Source organism: Ammospiza caudacuta, chromosome 22 (genome assembly GCF_027887145.1).
Source record: "Ammospiza caudacuta isolate bAmmCau1 chromosome 22, bAmmCau1.pri, whole genome shotgun sequence".
Lineage (NCBI taxonomy): Eukaryota > Metazoa > Chordata > Aves > Passeriformes > Passerellidae > Ammospiza > Ammospiza caudacuta.
Window position 1 is genome coordinate 2,502,636 of NC_080614.1, and position 16,092 is coordinate 2,518,727.

At 53.4% G+C, this 16,092-nt stretch overlaps 2 protein-coding genes across 2 annotated transcripts; one reads left to right on the forward strand and one right to left on the reverse strand.

The window, feature by feature from the left end:
* Positions 1-1,404: 1,404 nt before the first annotated feature.
* Positions 1,405-9,216, reverse strand: P3H1 (prolyl 3-hydroxylase 1). Its single transcript, XM_058818646.1, has 15 exons — positions 8,734-9,216; positions 8,191-8,343; positions 7,833-8,022; positions 7,233-7,364; positions 5,186-5,325; positions 4,403-4,492; positions 4,240-4,292; positions 3,757-3,878; positions 3,453-3,580; positions 3,241-3,336; positions 2,976-3,126; positions 2,382-2,499; positions 2,117-2,192; positions 1,810-1,950; positions 1,405-1,732 (listed from the first exon to the last, which is right to left on the reverse strand). The coding sequence occupies exons 1-15, from the start codon at positions 9,214-9,216 to the stop codon at positions 1,619-1,621; spliced, it is 2,187 nt and encodes a 728-aa protein (XP_058674629.1). The 3' UTR covers positions 1,405-1,618.
* On the forward strand, positions 9,215-14,201 carry C22H1orf50 (chromosome 22 C1orf50 homolog). The gene is made up of 4 exons (XM_058818647.1): positions 9,215-9,559; positions 10,425-10,511; positions 12,822-12,953; positions 13,617-14,201. Exons 1-4 carry the CDS (start codon positions 9,215-9,217, stop codon positions 13,806-13,808), a joined length of 756 nt encoding a protein of 251 aa, XP_058674630.1. The 3' UTR covers positions 13,809-14,201.
* The last annotated feature ends 1,891 nt before the right edge of the window (positions 14,202-16,092 follow it).

Here is a 16,092-nt window from a genome sequence, read left to right on the forward strand (position 1 = left end):
TCTGAGGGGGAACACGGGTCGGGGCGGGGGGAGGAGGGCAATGTCGGGAGGATTTGAGGTGAAGGGAGAGACGTGCGTCTTGCGCGGGGAGATTTAGGTCCCAGAGGGGATTTTTTGAGTTTCGAGTGGGAGAGTTAGGGCCAAGGGGGGTGCGTTACCTGGAGCTTAGGGGGAATTGGGTACCGGCAAGCGGGAATTAGAGGCCTGGGGGGGCACTGGGGTCCAGGGAAGAGCATTAGGTCTGAGGGGGAGAGATTTGAATCTGAGGAGAGTGATTTGGGGTTGGAGGCAAGGGATTTGAATCCTAGAGGGAAAAATGTGGTCTTAGGGGAAAGATTTGGGGCATGGAAGATATTTGGGTCCAACATAAGAGATTTGGGTCTGGAGAGAGATGGAAACCACTCAATGACAGTGTTGGGACATGCGAAAATGGGGCTCCCTGACAGGAGCCAGGGGGTTAGTGGGAAGTTACCATCCTTGACCCCCTGCCGTGGACGGGGAGCCCCCAGAGGCCCCAGGGGTCACTCCAGGAATTCAGCAGGGAGCAGGGAAACAGTTCATTCACTGAGGGAATTCAGGCACACCATGCCACCATGGCACCAACAAGAGAAGCCATTGTCAGTGGTGTATGCCTGCGGGGGTGTGGGGAACATGTGTCACCACCCTGGTGACACCAAGCCCATTGCAGCCCCAGGACCTGGCAATCGTTAACTGCCATGGCCTCATCAGCAGTCTGCTCACGAACTCAGGCGGCTGGGGGTGGACACTGGGACGGTGGGCAGCCTACACTGGGACTGTATGTTCATCCTGGAGAAAACATCCTCCAGATCCTCCCTTGCCCACCCCAATGCTGAATGGCCCTCCAAGTGAAATAGGGGTGCTGGGTGGCTGCACATGGGGCAGGATTTTTTTGCCCACATTCCCGGGATGGTTATGGTAATGGCGAGACATCTGCAGGAACAATTGAATGCCCTGTCCGGGAGTGCCAGGGTGCTCAATGTCCTTCTTGTTCAAGGACAGTTCCCTCCTCACTGGAATGGTGGGTTCCTTCCCACGTTATGGGAGCGAGGTCCAGGGGATGCTCAGCCAGAGACTGCATTGCTGCTACTGCCCCTGGGACACCTTGTCTCCCATAAACACCTTTGTGAGGCTTACAGGGCTACAACACTCCTGGGTAGACGCTTGCCAGGAGGGAAGGTTGTACCCCAACACTGACAACAGCCAAAGGGTGACACCAGCCTTCAGTCCCCACCTGGAAGGCAACAGCTTAGAAAAAAAATACCTTTATTCACGCATTTTCTGCAGAAGGCACTTACATACCTCCAAGTTCAGGAAAGGCACACATCTGCACCCATTGGCACCAGGACCCCACCCCTAACAGAGCATCCCTCCCTTGTCCCCATGTCACCCACCCCTGAGCCTCCATCACACACCCCAGGTCAGCTCCACAGGGGAATACTGGATGCTGCAGGGGTAGTACACAGCATTCCCCAAAGCCCCACTCCAACTGGGTTGGGGGCAGAGGGGATCCCCTATGTTACCCTTATGACTATGCAGCTTGAAGCCACAATGCTGACATGACTAGACCCAGCAAAGACGTCCTGGTCCCTGTAGGATGTCACAGCTCATCCTTCCCGACCGCAACGGCAGCTGGTGATTCCTTCTCTGGCTCCAAATCCCCCTCTTCCACACTGAAAAGCATCTTCACCAGGTCATCTGCCTGCACACGCTCCTGTGGGCAGACCCATAGTGGTAAGCATAGCCACTGTCCCAGCCAAAACCCCTACGCACTGCTGGGAGGGAGCTTACCCGCTCACTGTGCCGAGGGTCCAGGGTGAACCAGAGGGCAATAGCGCAGCGCTGACCCTTGGTCACAGCTTTCACCCCGTGGGGGTTCTCTGAGCCAGAGGAGAAGCCCACAGCACGGCCACACTGCGGCTGGACCTCTGCCTGTCAAGGGTGCGAGACCAGGAGACCCCAGTCAGGGGTGAGTTGGTTCCCCTCAACCCAAGCTCATCTTTTGCAGTGGCTCAGGGGATGTTCCCAGGGCACAGGGCCAACAGGCCAGGAGCTAGATTTGGTGCTGCACATGGATCCTTGGAGCTGAGCTACTCACGGTCTCAGTCTTGGCATCCAGCTCGGTGAAGTAGAAAGCTCCTCCTTCAAAGTCCCCGTTGAGGTAGAGGATTGCACTAAAGGGAGCAGGGGACAAGTGGAGGTGACAAGTAACCATCACCAGAGCTCTCCAGCACCATGGCAATAGCCAGAGGCAAGAAAGCCCAGGTCTGGTGTACCTCCTACCTTGCTCCTCCCAACTCAGGTGCCACCGAATCGTGGTACCCTTAGGTGGGGAAGCTGCAGCTGACAGCCACCACCAGTACCTGTAATCCCGGAAAGTGTAGGCTGGGGGTTCCTTCACGCACAACAGTGCCTCTGCATTGAGAATGCAGTTGTCCACATGCACCTCATGGCTGTTGTCACTCCGGCCTTCTTGCTTCTCTAGGGTAGAACAGGGCACGTCAGGAGCCCTCTGTGCAAGAACAGGGTCCATCCCCAAGTATCCCGTGCTTGTAGATGACAAGAAAGTCATGCATTAGCCTAAAGCACTTCCACTTGCTGGAGCGTGGATCGTGCAAGGCCATTTGGGTGGCATAAAACACTGTTGACTTGTCCCATGGCACTTCCATGGCCCTCCAGGTACAACCTCTCTCAGCGCCCATCCCAAAATGCCTCAGAATGATGAAATCCTGTATGGCATGAGGCCATCTGCCCTGTTAGAGGCAACCAGCAGAGCTGCTGCTCATCTTCCCAAACTGGGCTTAGGGACAAGCTTCCTACACCCTCCTGGGAAGAAGAGTGGGTTAGGGAGCAGCAAGGAGGTCTCCAAAGAAAGGTCCAAGACTACACCACTCCAGCTGTTAGAGGAGATCCAAACAGGAAAAGACAAAAGACTTGTTCCTCTGGGCCACACTCACCATCAATGGCTGTGCGGCACACTAGGTGGGAGTAGGAGAAGTGGAGTGGGACCTCCAGGCGGAAGTAGGACGCAATCATGTGCCGCACCTTCTCTGTCACGTTGTAGTACAAGTAGGCACTGTGCAGGGGCACCTTCCCCTCCTGCCCCAGCTGTGGAGGACAGACAGGACAGGGACTCAGCCCCATATGGGCATGGGCAACCATCTCCCCCAAAACTACCCTACCTTGTCCCCACAGCCTGTTTCTCCACACAGCCACCCCAACCTTGAGGGCCTTGAGGACGGTCACGCCATAGAAGGTCTCGCTGGGAGTGTGAGGAGAGGTCTTCCCCCGATAGCCATCTCCAGCCGAGGCAGCCGCCTGTAAAACCCGATTTGTGTTACTGGTCTGATGTGTGAGCTGCAGGATGGGACCCCTTGATGGATAGATGGCATCCTCTATCCACCCCTGCCTTCTCTACCTGTTCTTGCACTCACGTTAGTGAGTCTCTGCAGTTCTCGGCACTCCTCAGCAGACAGGACTCCATCCACCACAACACGCTGGGAGCCATTCAGGGCCTTGGAGTTCATGGTGACACTGGCTCCTTCGTACACCAAAGGGCCACCTGTGGCACAAGTGGGATTGGTGGATGTGGGGAGAGATGCCACCAGCTCTGGTAGGGCTGGGGGAAGCTGAGGTCCCTCCACCTGCTCCTGCTGCCACCCATGTGTAGAGGGACTGTGAACTAGCAGCAGGGGTCACAAAGGTCTCCATCCCACCTCCCCTCCTGGCCTTCTCCACCTTCTCGGATGAACTTGCTCATGTCGGCAGACTCTTTGGCCTTCTCCTCCACCAGTGTCTCAATCTCCTTCATGAGGTTGCCGATTTCCTCAGAGATGCGTGCTGCAGTCTCCCGCTCCACCCTGGGCATGAGGCAGCCATCAGCACCACCACCCCACTGTCCCCACACCAGAAATGAGGGCCACTAACACAAGGGCAGGACAAGCTGTCTCAGGTGCTCGTAACAAAGCTCGCACCTAGACTGGAGAGTCACCTCAATGCATCCCTCACTCTGAGGTGTCTGGGGTGACCTACACATGCCCATCATCCCATGGGCTGATGGCAAATAAAGTTCTGCCCTCCAGCAGCCTCTTCCAGTCCCAGCATCAAAACATCCCCTGCCAGGAGCTCTATGCTATGTCCTTTGGCCCAAAGCCCACACTGGAAGAAAGGTTTGTCCTGTCAGACCCCCATTGGGTGAGCTTGGCTGGGGACAGCACTCACTTCTGTTTCTCTCGCAGTCTTTTTGGTATCACCTCTTCAGGTGTCCATGTGTCCTGCCACCAGAAGAACAACATCAGGAACTGGACAAAGATCTGGCCAGGACACAGATCCCTCATCTGCATTCCATCTGGCCACTGCATCACCCTGGTCTCACATCACCCACCGGGTCCACAAAAGGGATGCCAAAGACGTCATAGCTGAAGAAGAGCAGCTCCTTCTCCATCAGACTCTGCTGGTAATATGCCTGGATCTCCTGTGGCAAGGGGCAGAGGGATGGGGTGAGGTAGAGCAGGAGGATTCTGAAAAACCCCGAACGTGGGCAGGAAGATGCAGGTTTACACCATTCCTGTGGTCCTTGCTCCAGACCCGCAGCCTTGTTTCCTGCTCTATCTGGCAGCTGGGCAGCAAGTGGCATTCCCCATCCTGTCTGAACTTCCCTGTGGACAAGCCCTGGGGACATGACAGTTGAGCAGAGGCACATGTGTGTCCCTTATGCAGGAAGCTCTTTAGGAGCAGTTTCCCTTCCCCTACTCCAACTGGTGTGGGGCAGATACTCTTATCCATGCCTATCACATCCCAGGCAGGACCTGGCCATCCAGATTTGGCTATTTTGAAGCCAAATCCTCTCCTTTTTAAGCAATTTCACTTCAGCTGTGGAAAAGTGCAACAGAGGTAGCCTCAGATCCTCCTAAAAAGATTGTCCACCTGCCTCTCACAGCCCCCTCTATCAAGAAAGGGTCCATGTGTGCCTGTCATCCAACTTCACTTGGCCTAAGACATTTTGCCAGTGATGTTTTTCAGCTACTTTCCAGGTTGTCTGACCTTAAATCCACCCATTCCTGTCCACCTTCGGTATCTGGTACAGAAGAGAACCTACAGCTTCTGCAAAGGTCCCCAGTGAGAAGAGAAGATGTCCCTACAACCGTTCGTCCTTCTGATTGCTCACCTTTCGCGGCTGGATGGGTCTGGCCAGGTTTTCCCCCAGGACAGCAGTGTAATAGGCCAAATTTTGGTTCATCACCTCGTCATGTGGGAAGAAGAGCAAATAGGTCTTGGCGCATTCAATGGCTTTTTCATAATTCCCATCTGCAATGAGAAATGGGCTGTTAATGGCACGTCCAAGGACACTGGAGGCAGAACAAAGACAGATATGGAGGAGAGATGAAAGACATAGTCCTTGTGTTCCAAACTGTGTCACAAGTAGGGCAGATCCCCTGGGGCAAGGATAACTGCGGCCACAAAGGCAAAATTCAGACTCTGTGGTGCTCTCCTCTCTCCAGAAACCATCACAGCAGAAACCAGGGGTACTCGTACAGCTTGGGTACTTTTCTCACTTGGAAAACATGACAAAGCCTATTTAGAGGAGCCAGACCCAACCATTTACTGGCAAACCTGCAGTTTCCAGCCACTGAAACATCCTACCCCAATTTCATGTGGTCTTTCACAGCATCACAAAATCACAGAATGAGTCAGATTGGAAGGGACCACAGTGGGTCATCTGGCCCAACCTCTCAGCTCAAGCAGGGTCCTCTGAGAGCATACAGCACAGGACTGTGTCCAGATTGCCTGGAATATCCCCAGTGAGAGAGATGTAACACCCTCTCTGGACAATCTCTTCAGTGCTCAGTCGCTGCAAACATCCTCATATCCAGATGGAACTTCCTAGCCATGAGTTTCTGGCTCTTGTCCTATTGCTCAGCACCACGGAGCAGAGCCTGATCACATCCTCCAGCGTTACCCTGCAGATACTGACAAACATTGATGAGGTCCCCTCACAGCTGTCTCTTCTTGAGGATTTGTATTCTCTTGGACTTCATATTTTTCCCCTCCTTTTGGAGAAATTCACACAGAAACATCTTATACTTTTCTAAAGAAGTATAAAATATGAAATATTTTATATTTCATATATAAAAATGAATATATATGAAATAAAATGAAATCAAATCAGGTGTATTTTCCTGGGTTGTAACTCTTCTGCAGTGGGAGTGTGCTGCTGTGATTTGAGGCAAGAGGTGGACAGCTGGCAAGGAGGAAAAAAAATGTTTCTCTCGGCTGTTGTTTCACTTGAGAAGTGAAGCTGCCCAGTAATAAAGCAATGTGGACAGGGACTGCAGCCAAGCACAGAGTGACCTAATCTCCTGGAGAATGTTTCAGGCAGGAGGAACATGCCTGTTGAACCTCATGAAGTACAAGGCCCAGTGGAAGGCTCTCCAGCAGTATCAGTGAAGATGGGGGGATGGATGGGATTAGAGCACCCAGAGGAGAAGGATATGGAGTTAATAGTGGATGAAAAATTGCACAGGACCCATCCATGTGCACTAGCAGCTCAGAAGCCCCCCCTCCCCAGGCTGATCCCTGGCAGCATGGGCAACAGGTGAGGGAAGGATTCTGCCCCTCTGCTCCACTCTGGTGACATGCCACTTGCAGTGCTGCGTCCAGCTCTGGGTTCCCCAGCATAAGGATATGGACTCATTAGTGCAGGTCCAGAGGAGGCCACCAAAACGCTCAGAGGACTGGAGCCCCTCTGTGAAGAAAGGCTGAGAGAATTTGGCTTGTTGAACCTGGACATGAGAAGGCTCCTGAGAGATCTTGATGGCCTTCCCGTACCAAGAGTGGCCACAAGAGAGATGAAGACAACTTTTGTAGTTTATAAGGTTTATAGTGACTGGACAAGGGGAATTGTCTTAAACTGAACAAGGGCAGCATGAGGTTGGCCATAAAGAAGGAATTTTAGGTCTGGGCAGTCTGTGCCAGGGAAGGAATCAGGTTGGCCATAAGGAAGGAATTTTAGTCTGGGCAGTCTGTGCCCAGAGTGTTAGAGACTGGGTTGGATGGGGCTCTGGGAGATCTGAGTGACCAGTGCTAGATGTCCCTTCATCTTCAGTTGTACTGAAGATGGCCCTTTCCCCACCAAACCACTCTAAGGAATCTATGATTTCAGGCAGAGTGCTGAGTGCTGACAACCACAGAGGATGAGGTGGGGAGCTGCTTACTGTTGTAGTAGGCAAACTGCAGATAGTTGAAGTGCGAGGGCAGGAAATCCTCCAGAGGCTTCTCCTGGCCAGGCTGGGAGGCCAGCTCTGTGACACAGCCCTGCTTGCAGCTTAGCACTTGCATGGAGTGATCTGGAAGAGAAAAACACCATGCTCACAGTCACCCACAGGCTGATGGGCAGGACCCTGAGGGGTATTCAATCTCCTGCTCATACTGGGGTTGTTGCAAGCTTTTTGGTAGTGGAAAACCCTCAGGGATGGGGGTTGTCCACCTCAGAGTTGACCAGTGTGGGGTTGTGGTGCTCTCTCAGGATGGACTAGCCATCATCAGCCTCCCATCAGATCCTGGTGACCCTCTACTGGTCTCTCTTCTGTCTTTCCATGTTCCTCTGGAATTAGGAGAATTCCTGGACATCAGTCCCAGTGCTAAGTGCAGGTAAACACCTCCTGCCATTTACTAGCCACACCTTCCCTACTGAAAGCTAGGATGGGGTTTCCACTCTTCAGGGACCCCCTACCCCCACCCCAGGTCTTTGTGGACCAACCTCCTGAGAATTGTACTCAACTCTTGTGACAGGACACAGAAGGCATGGCTCCCACCTGTAATGGCCTGGAAAAGGTCTGCATTGTACTCAAGGTAGTTGTAACCCTCGTAGTCATACGGTCCCTCGCAGAGAGCGCGGCATTCAGCGTCTGCCACAAAATACTCCTCCAGCGCCTTCTCCAGGTGCAGGATGGCAGCAGCTGGCTGCTCCTCTGTGTAAAACCGGATGCCCAGCTGAAATTCGCTCTGCGGAAGGATGAGAAACGATGAGGGGATCTCAGTGCTTCACCCCCCTGTGATGGGTCGTCTCATCCCCACCACAATGGCACCTCACGAGCTCTCTGAGCTAGCAGCTGTGGTGTGATTGCCCTGGGTTGCACAGCGGACAGGGACTTTGGGAAGGGAGGTTCTCACCAGGTGGGGTTTGGCCTCCAGGTCAGTGAAGTCATCCTCGTGGACTCCCACCATGGCCTGGTAGTACTCCAGGTTTTGCCTCATCTCCTGGTGCCCGGGGTTGGCCACGAAGAAAGTGTGAGCGGCCGCCGCCGCCTGCGCTGGCCGGTTCATCTGGGTGGGACGAGGGTGAGACAGCGCGGATCCCGTGCAGAGCGGAGCGGACACCCGTCCCCGGGGCATCCCGGCAGCCGGGGCGGAGGGCGGTGACGGGGGCGGCTCCGGCGAGCTCCGACGTGGCACTGGTGGGGGGGCGCGAAGGCGGGGGGGCAAGGCCGAGACTGCCAGCCGGCAACCTCACTCCGCCGGGGCAGACACCGAACCCTCCCGGCGGCCCGGGACCGGGATCGCCACTGGCCGGTTCACCCCCACCCATCCATCCTCCCGCCTGATTCCGGGATCCCCCGTGCATCCCGTCCGTCTCAAAACCCGTCGTAGCGGGACACCCCTTTCCTTTCCTTCCCCTCCCCCTTTCGCTTTCCTTCCCCGCCGCCGGTGCCGCACCTTGAAATAGGCGACCTGGAGGTAGTTGTAGGGGCTGCGCCGGCTGAACTCCCGGTCCAGCTCCTCGCTCAGGCGGTATCGGGAGGGCGCAGCGGGCCCGCAGTCCCGCAGGCAGGCGGCGCGGCGAAGCAGCGCACGAAAGAACCGCAAGTCCCGGAGCACCGGGTCGGGCTGGGACTCGGTCGCCTCCGCCGGCCCCGCTGTGGCGTTGGCGCAGCGCAGGCGGCATCGCATCAGACGGGAGCGCACGGCGGCCCGCGCCCGCAGCGCCCGCTCCATCTGCAGCACTACGGCGGGCCAGTCCCCCCGCGCGTACGCCTCGGCACCGGCGGCGAACAGCGCGTCCGGGGACTGGGCGGGCAACGGCGGGTCGCCCGGTGCTAGGGTCGGGACCGGGACCAGGACCGGTTCCGGTGGCGTGGCCGCCCGCGCCAGCAGCACCATCAGCAGCGGCAGCAGCAGAAGCGGCGGCGACAGCGCCATGTCCGAGCGCCGGCCGAAGCGCGGCACCAGCCAGCCCGGGCGCCGGAGCGATACTAACTCCGCCCCCTCCGCCCCGCCGCCGGCCAATCAGCGCCAGCAGAGCCCCGCCACGGTCGCGCCCCTCACCGTGCGTGCTGACGCCTCAGCGGAAGCCTCTCCAGCGGGCGGAAGCCGTGGGTCGTGGCTGTCCATGGCGGAGGGCGGCTCGGAGCCCGGGGATGACGGCCCCGGCCCCGGCCCGGGTCCCGGCCCCGGGCTGGCCCTGGTCGAGGGCAGCGCAGGCCGCGCCGGCCGCGTCGGGGACCCCGGTGACCTAGTGGCCCTGGCCCAGCAGGTGCAGCAGGTGAGGGCCGGGTCCCAGCGACGGGGCTGCGGGGGCAGGGCTGGGCTCGCTGTCCGCTGCTTCCCGGACCTCTCCGGGCCTTCTCAGGCGGCGGCGGCCTTGGCGACTCCCAGCACGTCCCGCTGCTTTCCGGTGACCCCGGCGGCCTCCTGGTGTGTCCTGTGCTGATTCCCACAATCTCCCACTGTCCCCTCCCAGTATGTTGCAGTGCCCCGCCGGCATCGTCCCGAGTTCCCACGTTGTTGGTGTCTCCAGAACCTCTCATTGCACTTCAGTGCTTCCCACTGTGCTTTGCTGCCCCACAGTGACTCAGAGCATCCCACAGAAGTCCCATTCCAGTATGCCCTGCTGCCTCCCAGTATGTCCCCCTATATATAGTTCACAGCAGCATGTACAGATGCCTCCCACTACCATGCTGCCAGTCCATCCTAGCACCCCTGATGTGTTCTATGACTGCTTCAGTGATTCTCAGTCCATCCTGCCTCTCAGTCCTCCCCAGGTTTTCCTGATATGTTCTACTGGTCCTCCCAGTGCGCTCCAGTATGTTACACTATTTCTCCAGTGCCTCATAGTACATCCTACTGATCTCTGGTGATGTTCCTCAGAGCTTCACCTTAAAGCTCAGTGTATGTCCTACTGCCTGCTCCCTGTGTAGCCCACTACCTCCCAGTATGTCCTGCTGCTCCCTCTCCCTGCCCCTCAGCCTATCCAGACAGCTCCTGGTCCTTGCTCCTGCCCAGGGGTGCCAGGACAGCTCCCGCACCCCCCAACTCTGTGGATGCCTTGAGCTTGACCACAGCTGGCTCAGCACAGTCCAGAGGGCTGTCGCTCTTCCTGTTCTGACCTGCCCAATTTTCTCTCCCAGGCCAATGACTTTGTCCGAGCAAACGCCTGCAGCAAACTGACAGTCATCGCTGAGCAGATCCGGCACCTGCAGGAGCAGGCGCGGAAGGTGAGCAAGGATGGGCAGAAGGCTCATTGCCTTGGGAGATGAGCATCTGCTGCCGCTGCTGGGCATTTGGGAAGGGCTGTGGCCTACATGTGAATTGGAGCTAGGAGCTGAGCAGAGAAGATTTAGTGGAAAAATAAGGAGATTTATTGTCCAGTGTCAAGGGGGATGGGGGAGGGTTGATTTTTGTGCTTTCCCTGTGTCCTTACCAAACCAGGAAGGACTTTATGAATAAAGTAGGGGGGCAAGGGCAGGTGGTCCAAAACAGCTCGCGGGTACCAGGACAGAAAGAGATGACTGGTTTTGGAACTGGTGATTTGTGTGTGCACTATGCTCTTGGAAGGATCTGATGCAGTGATGATGTGGCCCTAGCTGGATCTGAGGCCCTGGGGTAAATTGTGCACTTCAGTGGATTCCTCTGTGAGCGACTAGCGCTTTCAGGGCCTGGAGCACGCTCGCTGTGAGAGCTGACAACAGAGGCAAAGGACAGGTCTTTGTATGGAAGTTCAGGGACAGTCTACAGAGTCTGAAAGGGAATCCAGGGACAAGGACAAACTTGGACTGAGGGCACAGGGTTTTATATGGTGAAAAAGGGGTGGCTCTGAGGGTTAAGGTCCGATGGGAACAAGTGAAAACGGTGCAGAGGAGGGGCAGCCAACCAGGGGAACCAATAGAGTAACAGGGGTGGAACACTGAATCAAACTGAGAGCAATGGGGATCAGGAGAGGGAAGAACTCTCTAGGGAACGTACAAATATGGTGAATAGGGACTGAACTGGGGTGGAGCAACTGTATGAGCCAATGGAACTTAAGATATTAACATGTGCCTGCAAAGGCTTATGGGAGTGAGGTACTTCTCACCCTAACCTAGGAGGGGTGTTTCTCCTTGTGTTTTCTCCTTGCCTGCTTCTACATCCCACCTACTTAAAGGGTGATAGTTCTAGTGGTTTCTCCGGCCTCCCTACTGGGAAAGACGAGTTCTCTATCCAGTCATAAGCTTGGTTTCATGTTTGTCTGGATGGGTTTGCTGGAGTGGGTGGTCCCAGGAGTACACAGCAGCACTTGGCTGTGTTCATCAGTCTAGCTTTCCATTCTTCATAATAAAATCAGGAGCCAAAGTGAGGAAGGATCTGCCAGTCATTGCAACTGGCCCACTGCCATTGAGGCCATTGCATCATGTAATCATTAACTGGTGGAGCTGGAGCAGTCAGGTGGTGGAACTGGGGAGATGAATTCTCCTTTGTTTGCTGCCCCTTCCCTTTCAGGGCACAGCAGAAAGGCCTGTCTTTGGTTGCAAATGCAAGTTGTGGCTGGGGGTGTGTATTCTATTACCAGCTGTTAGAGGTGGGGCACTTATCTTCTGTTAATTGGGCCACCTGTTAAAACCAGGTGGGGCAGTTTTCCTTATGTCTGCCATGACCCATCCTCCTTCCCGGGAGATATCTTCTGTCAATGGGCATTGAGTGTCACTGCATGACTGATAAAGTTATCATCCCACTGGGAGATGCTCTGCCCAGGGGGAGGAGCCAAGCATTCCTACCTGAATATAATCTGAGATTTGGAACACCACAGTCAGCCTTTTCCCACTTGATTCCCAGAGGAGCAGCTTTCTTTTCCACTGGATTTCCAGAGAAATACCAGGCCCATTTACATCACCCCTGGACCTTCAGAGGAAAACTCCACCCTTCTACAGGATCACTGCTTCAACAGAACCACAGCTGGCACTGCAGGAGGACTGCAGTTATTATTTAGTCAGACTGCTACCAACAGCCTGACCAACAGGGTGTGAGGTCATATTTCTGACTCTGTCAGTGTTGTTTTGTATTACTGCATTTTTGTTTTTATTTTTTTTTCTTAATAAAGAACTGTTATTCCTACTTCCGTATCTTTGCCTCAGAGCCCCCTTAATTTCAAAACTATAACAGTTTGGAGGGAGGAGGTTTACATTTTCCATTTCAAGAGAGGTTCCTGCCTTCCTTAGCAGACACCGGTCTTTTCAAACCAAGACAAGGCCCCAGTCCAGCAGCTGTGTGTGGAGGTGAGGAATAAGCCCAACGTGTGGTGGCATCAAGTATAGAGATGAATCTGGGGTGAGATGCAGAGGTATCTCCACCTCTGTGGAGATGTTCTCTGAAGTCCTACTGACAGGGAAGAATTGGAAAAAACTTTATCTCTGGAAAACGTCTCCTTCCTGTGTGGCAGGGAGATCAAGGCCTTGTGACCCGTAGGTCGAGTGATGTGTCTTGGGCTATGGCTGGGAGGCAATGGCATGTTGTTATTTTATTTCAAGTGTAAAGATGTTTTGTTATTCCAGGTCTTAGATGAAGCTAACAGGGATGCTGATCTGAACCAGGTAGCCTGCAACATTGTGAAGAAGCCGGGAAACATTTACTACATGTACAGGCGGGAGAGTGGGCAGCGGTATTTCTCCATTCTGTCTCCTAAGGTGGGTGGTTACAGGCCATGAAAAAGTAGGGAGGGGAAAAAAGTAGTGTTTCTGGTGCTTGGGAACATATGAAGCTCAGGCAAAAGCAGCAGCTGGATGGGGGCATTTGTTTGTCCCTACTCAGGTTTGGTGTTTGCCGTTGCTCTGGGTTAGTCTGCTGGAGCCAGAGCCATCTTACAGAGTTCTCTGGCTCTTGATGAAGAATGGCAAGAAGCCCTTTGGAGCATGGATCTGAATTTTGTCTTTTGGTACCTGTGGTTCGTTGTCTGGGAGGAAAGAACCGCCTACGTGCCCTGAGCCTTCGCTGGCTGGTGTGGCTGCCTGGTAGGACAGTCTCTTAGGAACTTCAGCCCAGGAACTGAGTTTGCCTGCAGCTGAGGTGATGGTCTTAGAGATCTCCTCCTTCCAGACTACCCATATTCTTACATACAGGGTGAAGGCTTCAGGGCAGGTCAGGGAGATCTTGTGTCCACAAGCCTTCCTCTGTCAGTAGTGCTGGAGCTCAGCCTGATCTTGGACTTGGGGTAGCTGAGCTTATTTTTAGGTTAGGAAATGGTATGGTTGTGTAGCTGGGACTGCTTCAAAGGTAGTAGGGCTTAAGGACAGCACAGCCCACCTCCAAGGAAAACTGAACACTGATGGAATCTCTCTTTTCTCCACCAGGAATGGGGTACCACTCCCCATGAATTTCTTGGTGCCTATAAGCTCCAGCATGACATGTCCTGGACTCCGTTTGAGGACATAGAGAGACGAGATGCTGAAATAACTGTCCTGGAGAAGCTGCTGAACCAGCAGGCAGCACTGCCCCTGTGCATGGAGCCCAACTTCCAGGGCCTGACCAAGTCACACAAGTGACCCCACAGGATCCCCTGAGCAGAGTCCCTGAGTGAGGGGACACAGTGCCTGTATGCTGCCAAAGGCGAGGTGGAAAGAGACCAAGAAACAAAAATGCTGATTGTTTTTGTGCTTTAAGGAGACTAATTCTGCATTCAGTCTTACTGGATTTTATAGTAATTGAATAATTTACTTTATTGACCTATGCCAATAATTTACTTTATTGACCTGTACCAGGAGTTGTCAGTTCCAAGAGTGCTTGGAGCAAAAAGCAGAAATGCTTGGGGTAGATGTGCTAATGCTGTGAAATAATATCTCCTATCTGCCTGGCTCTGGTATACCTCACTGTGAGTGCGTCAGGTAATGATCTCAGGGCTGGATTTTCCCCCTTATTAAAATCCACATGTTTAAAGAGCTCTGTGGCCTGGGAAGAGTAGTCAAAAGCCTGTGCAAAGGGTCTGTTGTGGTGAGTCTTCTGGTCTCTGTCCTAGCTGGTCTGAATCCCTGAGCTGGGAACATAGGGTGACCCGAAGCTCTTTTCTCTGGAAAGAGCATTCTCAAAAGTGCCATGCAGGCTTCAGGTGCTCTTCAGATGATGTGTGTTTGACATCTGTGACAGTGTTCACAGGGGTTTTCAGGATGAGGGAAGAGATGTAGATCTGACTCTATATTTCAGAAGGCTTGATTTATTATTTTATGATATATATATTACATTATAACTATACTAAAGAATAGAAGGAAGTTTCTTCTCAGAAGGCTAGCTAAGCTAAGAATAGAAAGGAGTGAATAACAAAAGTTTGTGGCTCAGACAGAGAGTCCAAGCTAACTGGTCTGTGGTTGGCCATTAATTGTAAACATTCAAGATGGGCCAATCACAGTCACACCTGATGCATTCCACAGCAGCAGATAACTGTTGTTTACATTTTGTTGCTGTAGCTTCTCAGCAGGAAAAAATCCTAAGAAAAGGATTTTCATAAAAAGATGTCTGCGACACACATCCTCATGCACTCCCCCTTGGATGTGAGTGCATGAGCTGCCAGGTAGAGGCAGGATACTGGATGACTTTATGCCAGAGCAGTGGGGAGAGTAAAATAAATCAACTGTTATCTCACATGTACCACCAAGACAGGCCCGGTGTTTTTCCTGCGTGGCAAAAATACCTTTAGCTTTGTCAGGAGGACTTAGTGGCACGTGGAGCTGGTAGGACACTTCCAGCATGTTTTTTCCACCTAGGAAAACCAAGGAGAAGTAAAGATCAGAGCTGCTGAGGAGATATCCTCTCCGTGCTCAGCCACACGGGGCTTCTTCAGGAAGTTGCCTGCTTTTCTGTGAGGAGCCAAAGTTGTAATTTACTGACAGAGAGGATGTCCAGGTTGGATCCTGGTATGTAACATTAGATCTGGTTGGATTCTCCCATGACTTGCTCACTTTCCTGACATTACAAGATGATCTTATATGCTGCTCCAGGCATTACATGTACACAACTGCCTTGCCATCTCCGTGGGCAACGTGGGAGGGTTGGTGTCCACTTGTAGGAGCTGAATTCTGACCTTCGGCTCTGGGCTGGCTATGGATGGAGTTGGTGCTTCTTGGTGGAGCCCAGCTGTGAGGGCATCTGCAAAAACGAGACCCTTGGGGACCAGCACTGTCACTGTGTTTTGTCACTGCTGGAGTTTATTCCCCCTTTGCAGGACACAGCCGCACCTCAAGTGTCCCTCTGTCCTCATCCCCACGCACTGGGAGATGCTCAAGGCTGCTGGCAGTGGCAGTTCATCATGGGAAGAGCTGTTTCCTGCTGGTGTTACGGAGGATTGGGAGGTTTGGGGCAGCTCCCTAGCAGCCCAGGATTTTTTTTTTGTCCCAGATTTTCTTCTAGCTGTGTCCAGTGCAGTAGCTCACCTACATCCCACCATGGCAGAGCCTCTGTTTGACAGAAACCTGTTCCTTGGATTCAATATGGGACATTTTTCTCAATATCTTTCCTCACTTGGAGCACAAGGGCATATTAACACCAATTTATTATTATTATTAGTAGTAGTAGTATTAGACCAGGCTATAATTAATTCCTTATCAAGTTACAGGTGCCAAATTTGACAGGGTTTTTCTCTGCTTGTTTCATTGCCTTGAGTTTGATTTTACTGCATGCTATTATATCTTGATTTGGAAGGGAGAAAGTTAATTACTGCATGGACTTTGTGTGCTGCTAATTATAGCAACACCAGATTTTCATGCGTGCTGATTTATGCTCCTCTGAGAAGTGGGGATTCGTGCCCCGGTCTTACCTGTGTCCATCATGAATATCTGT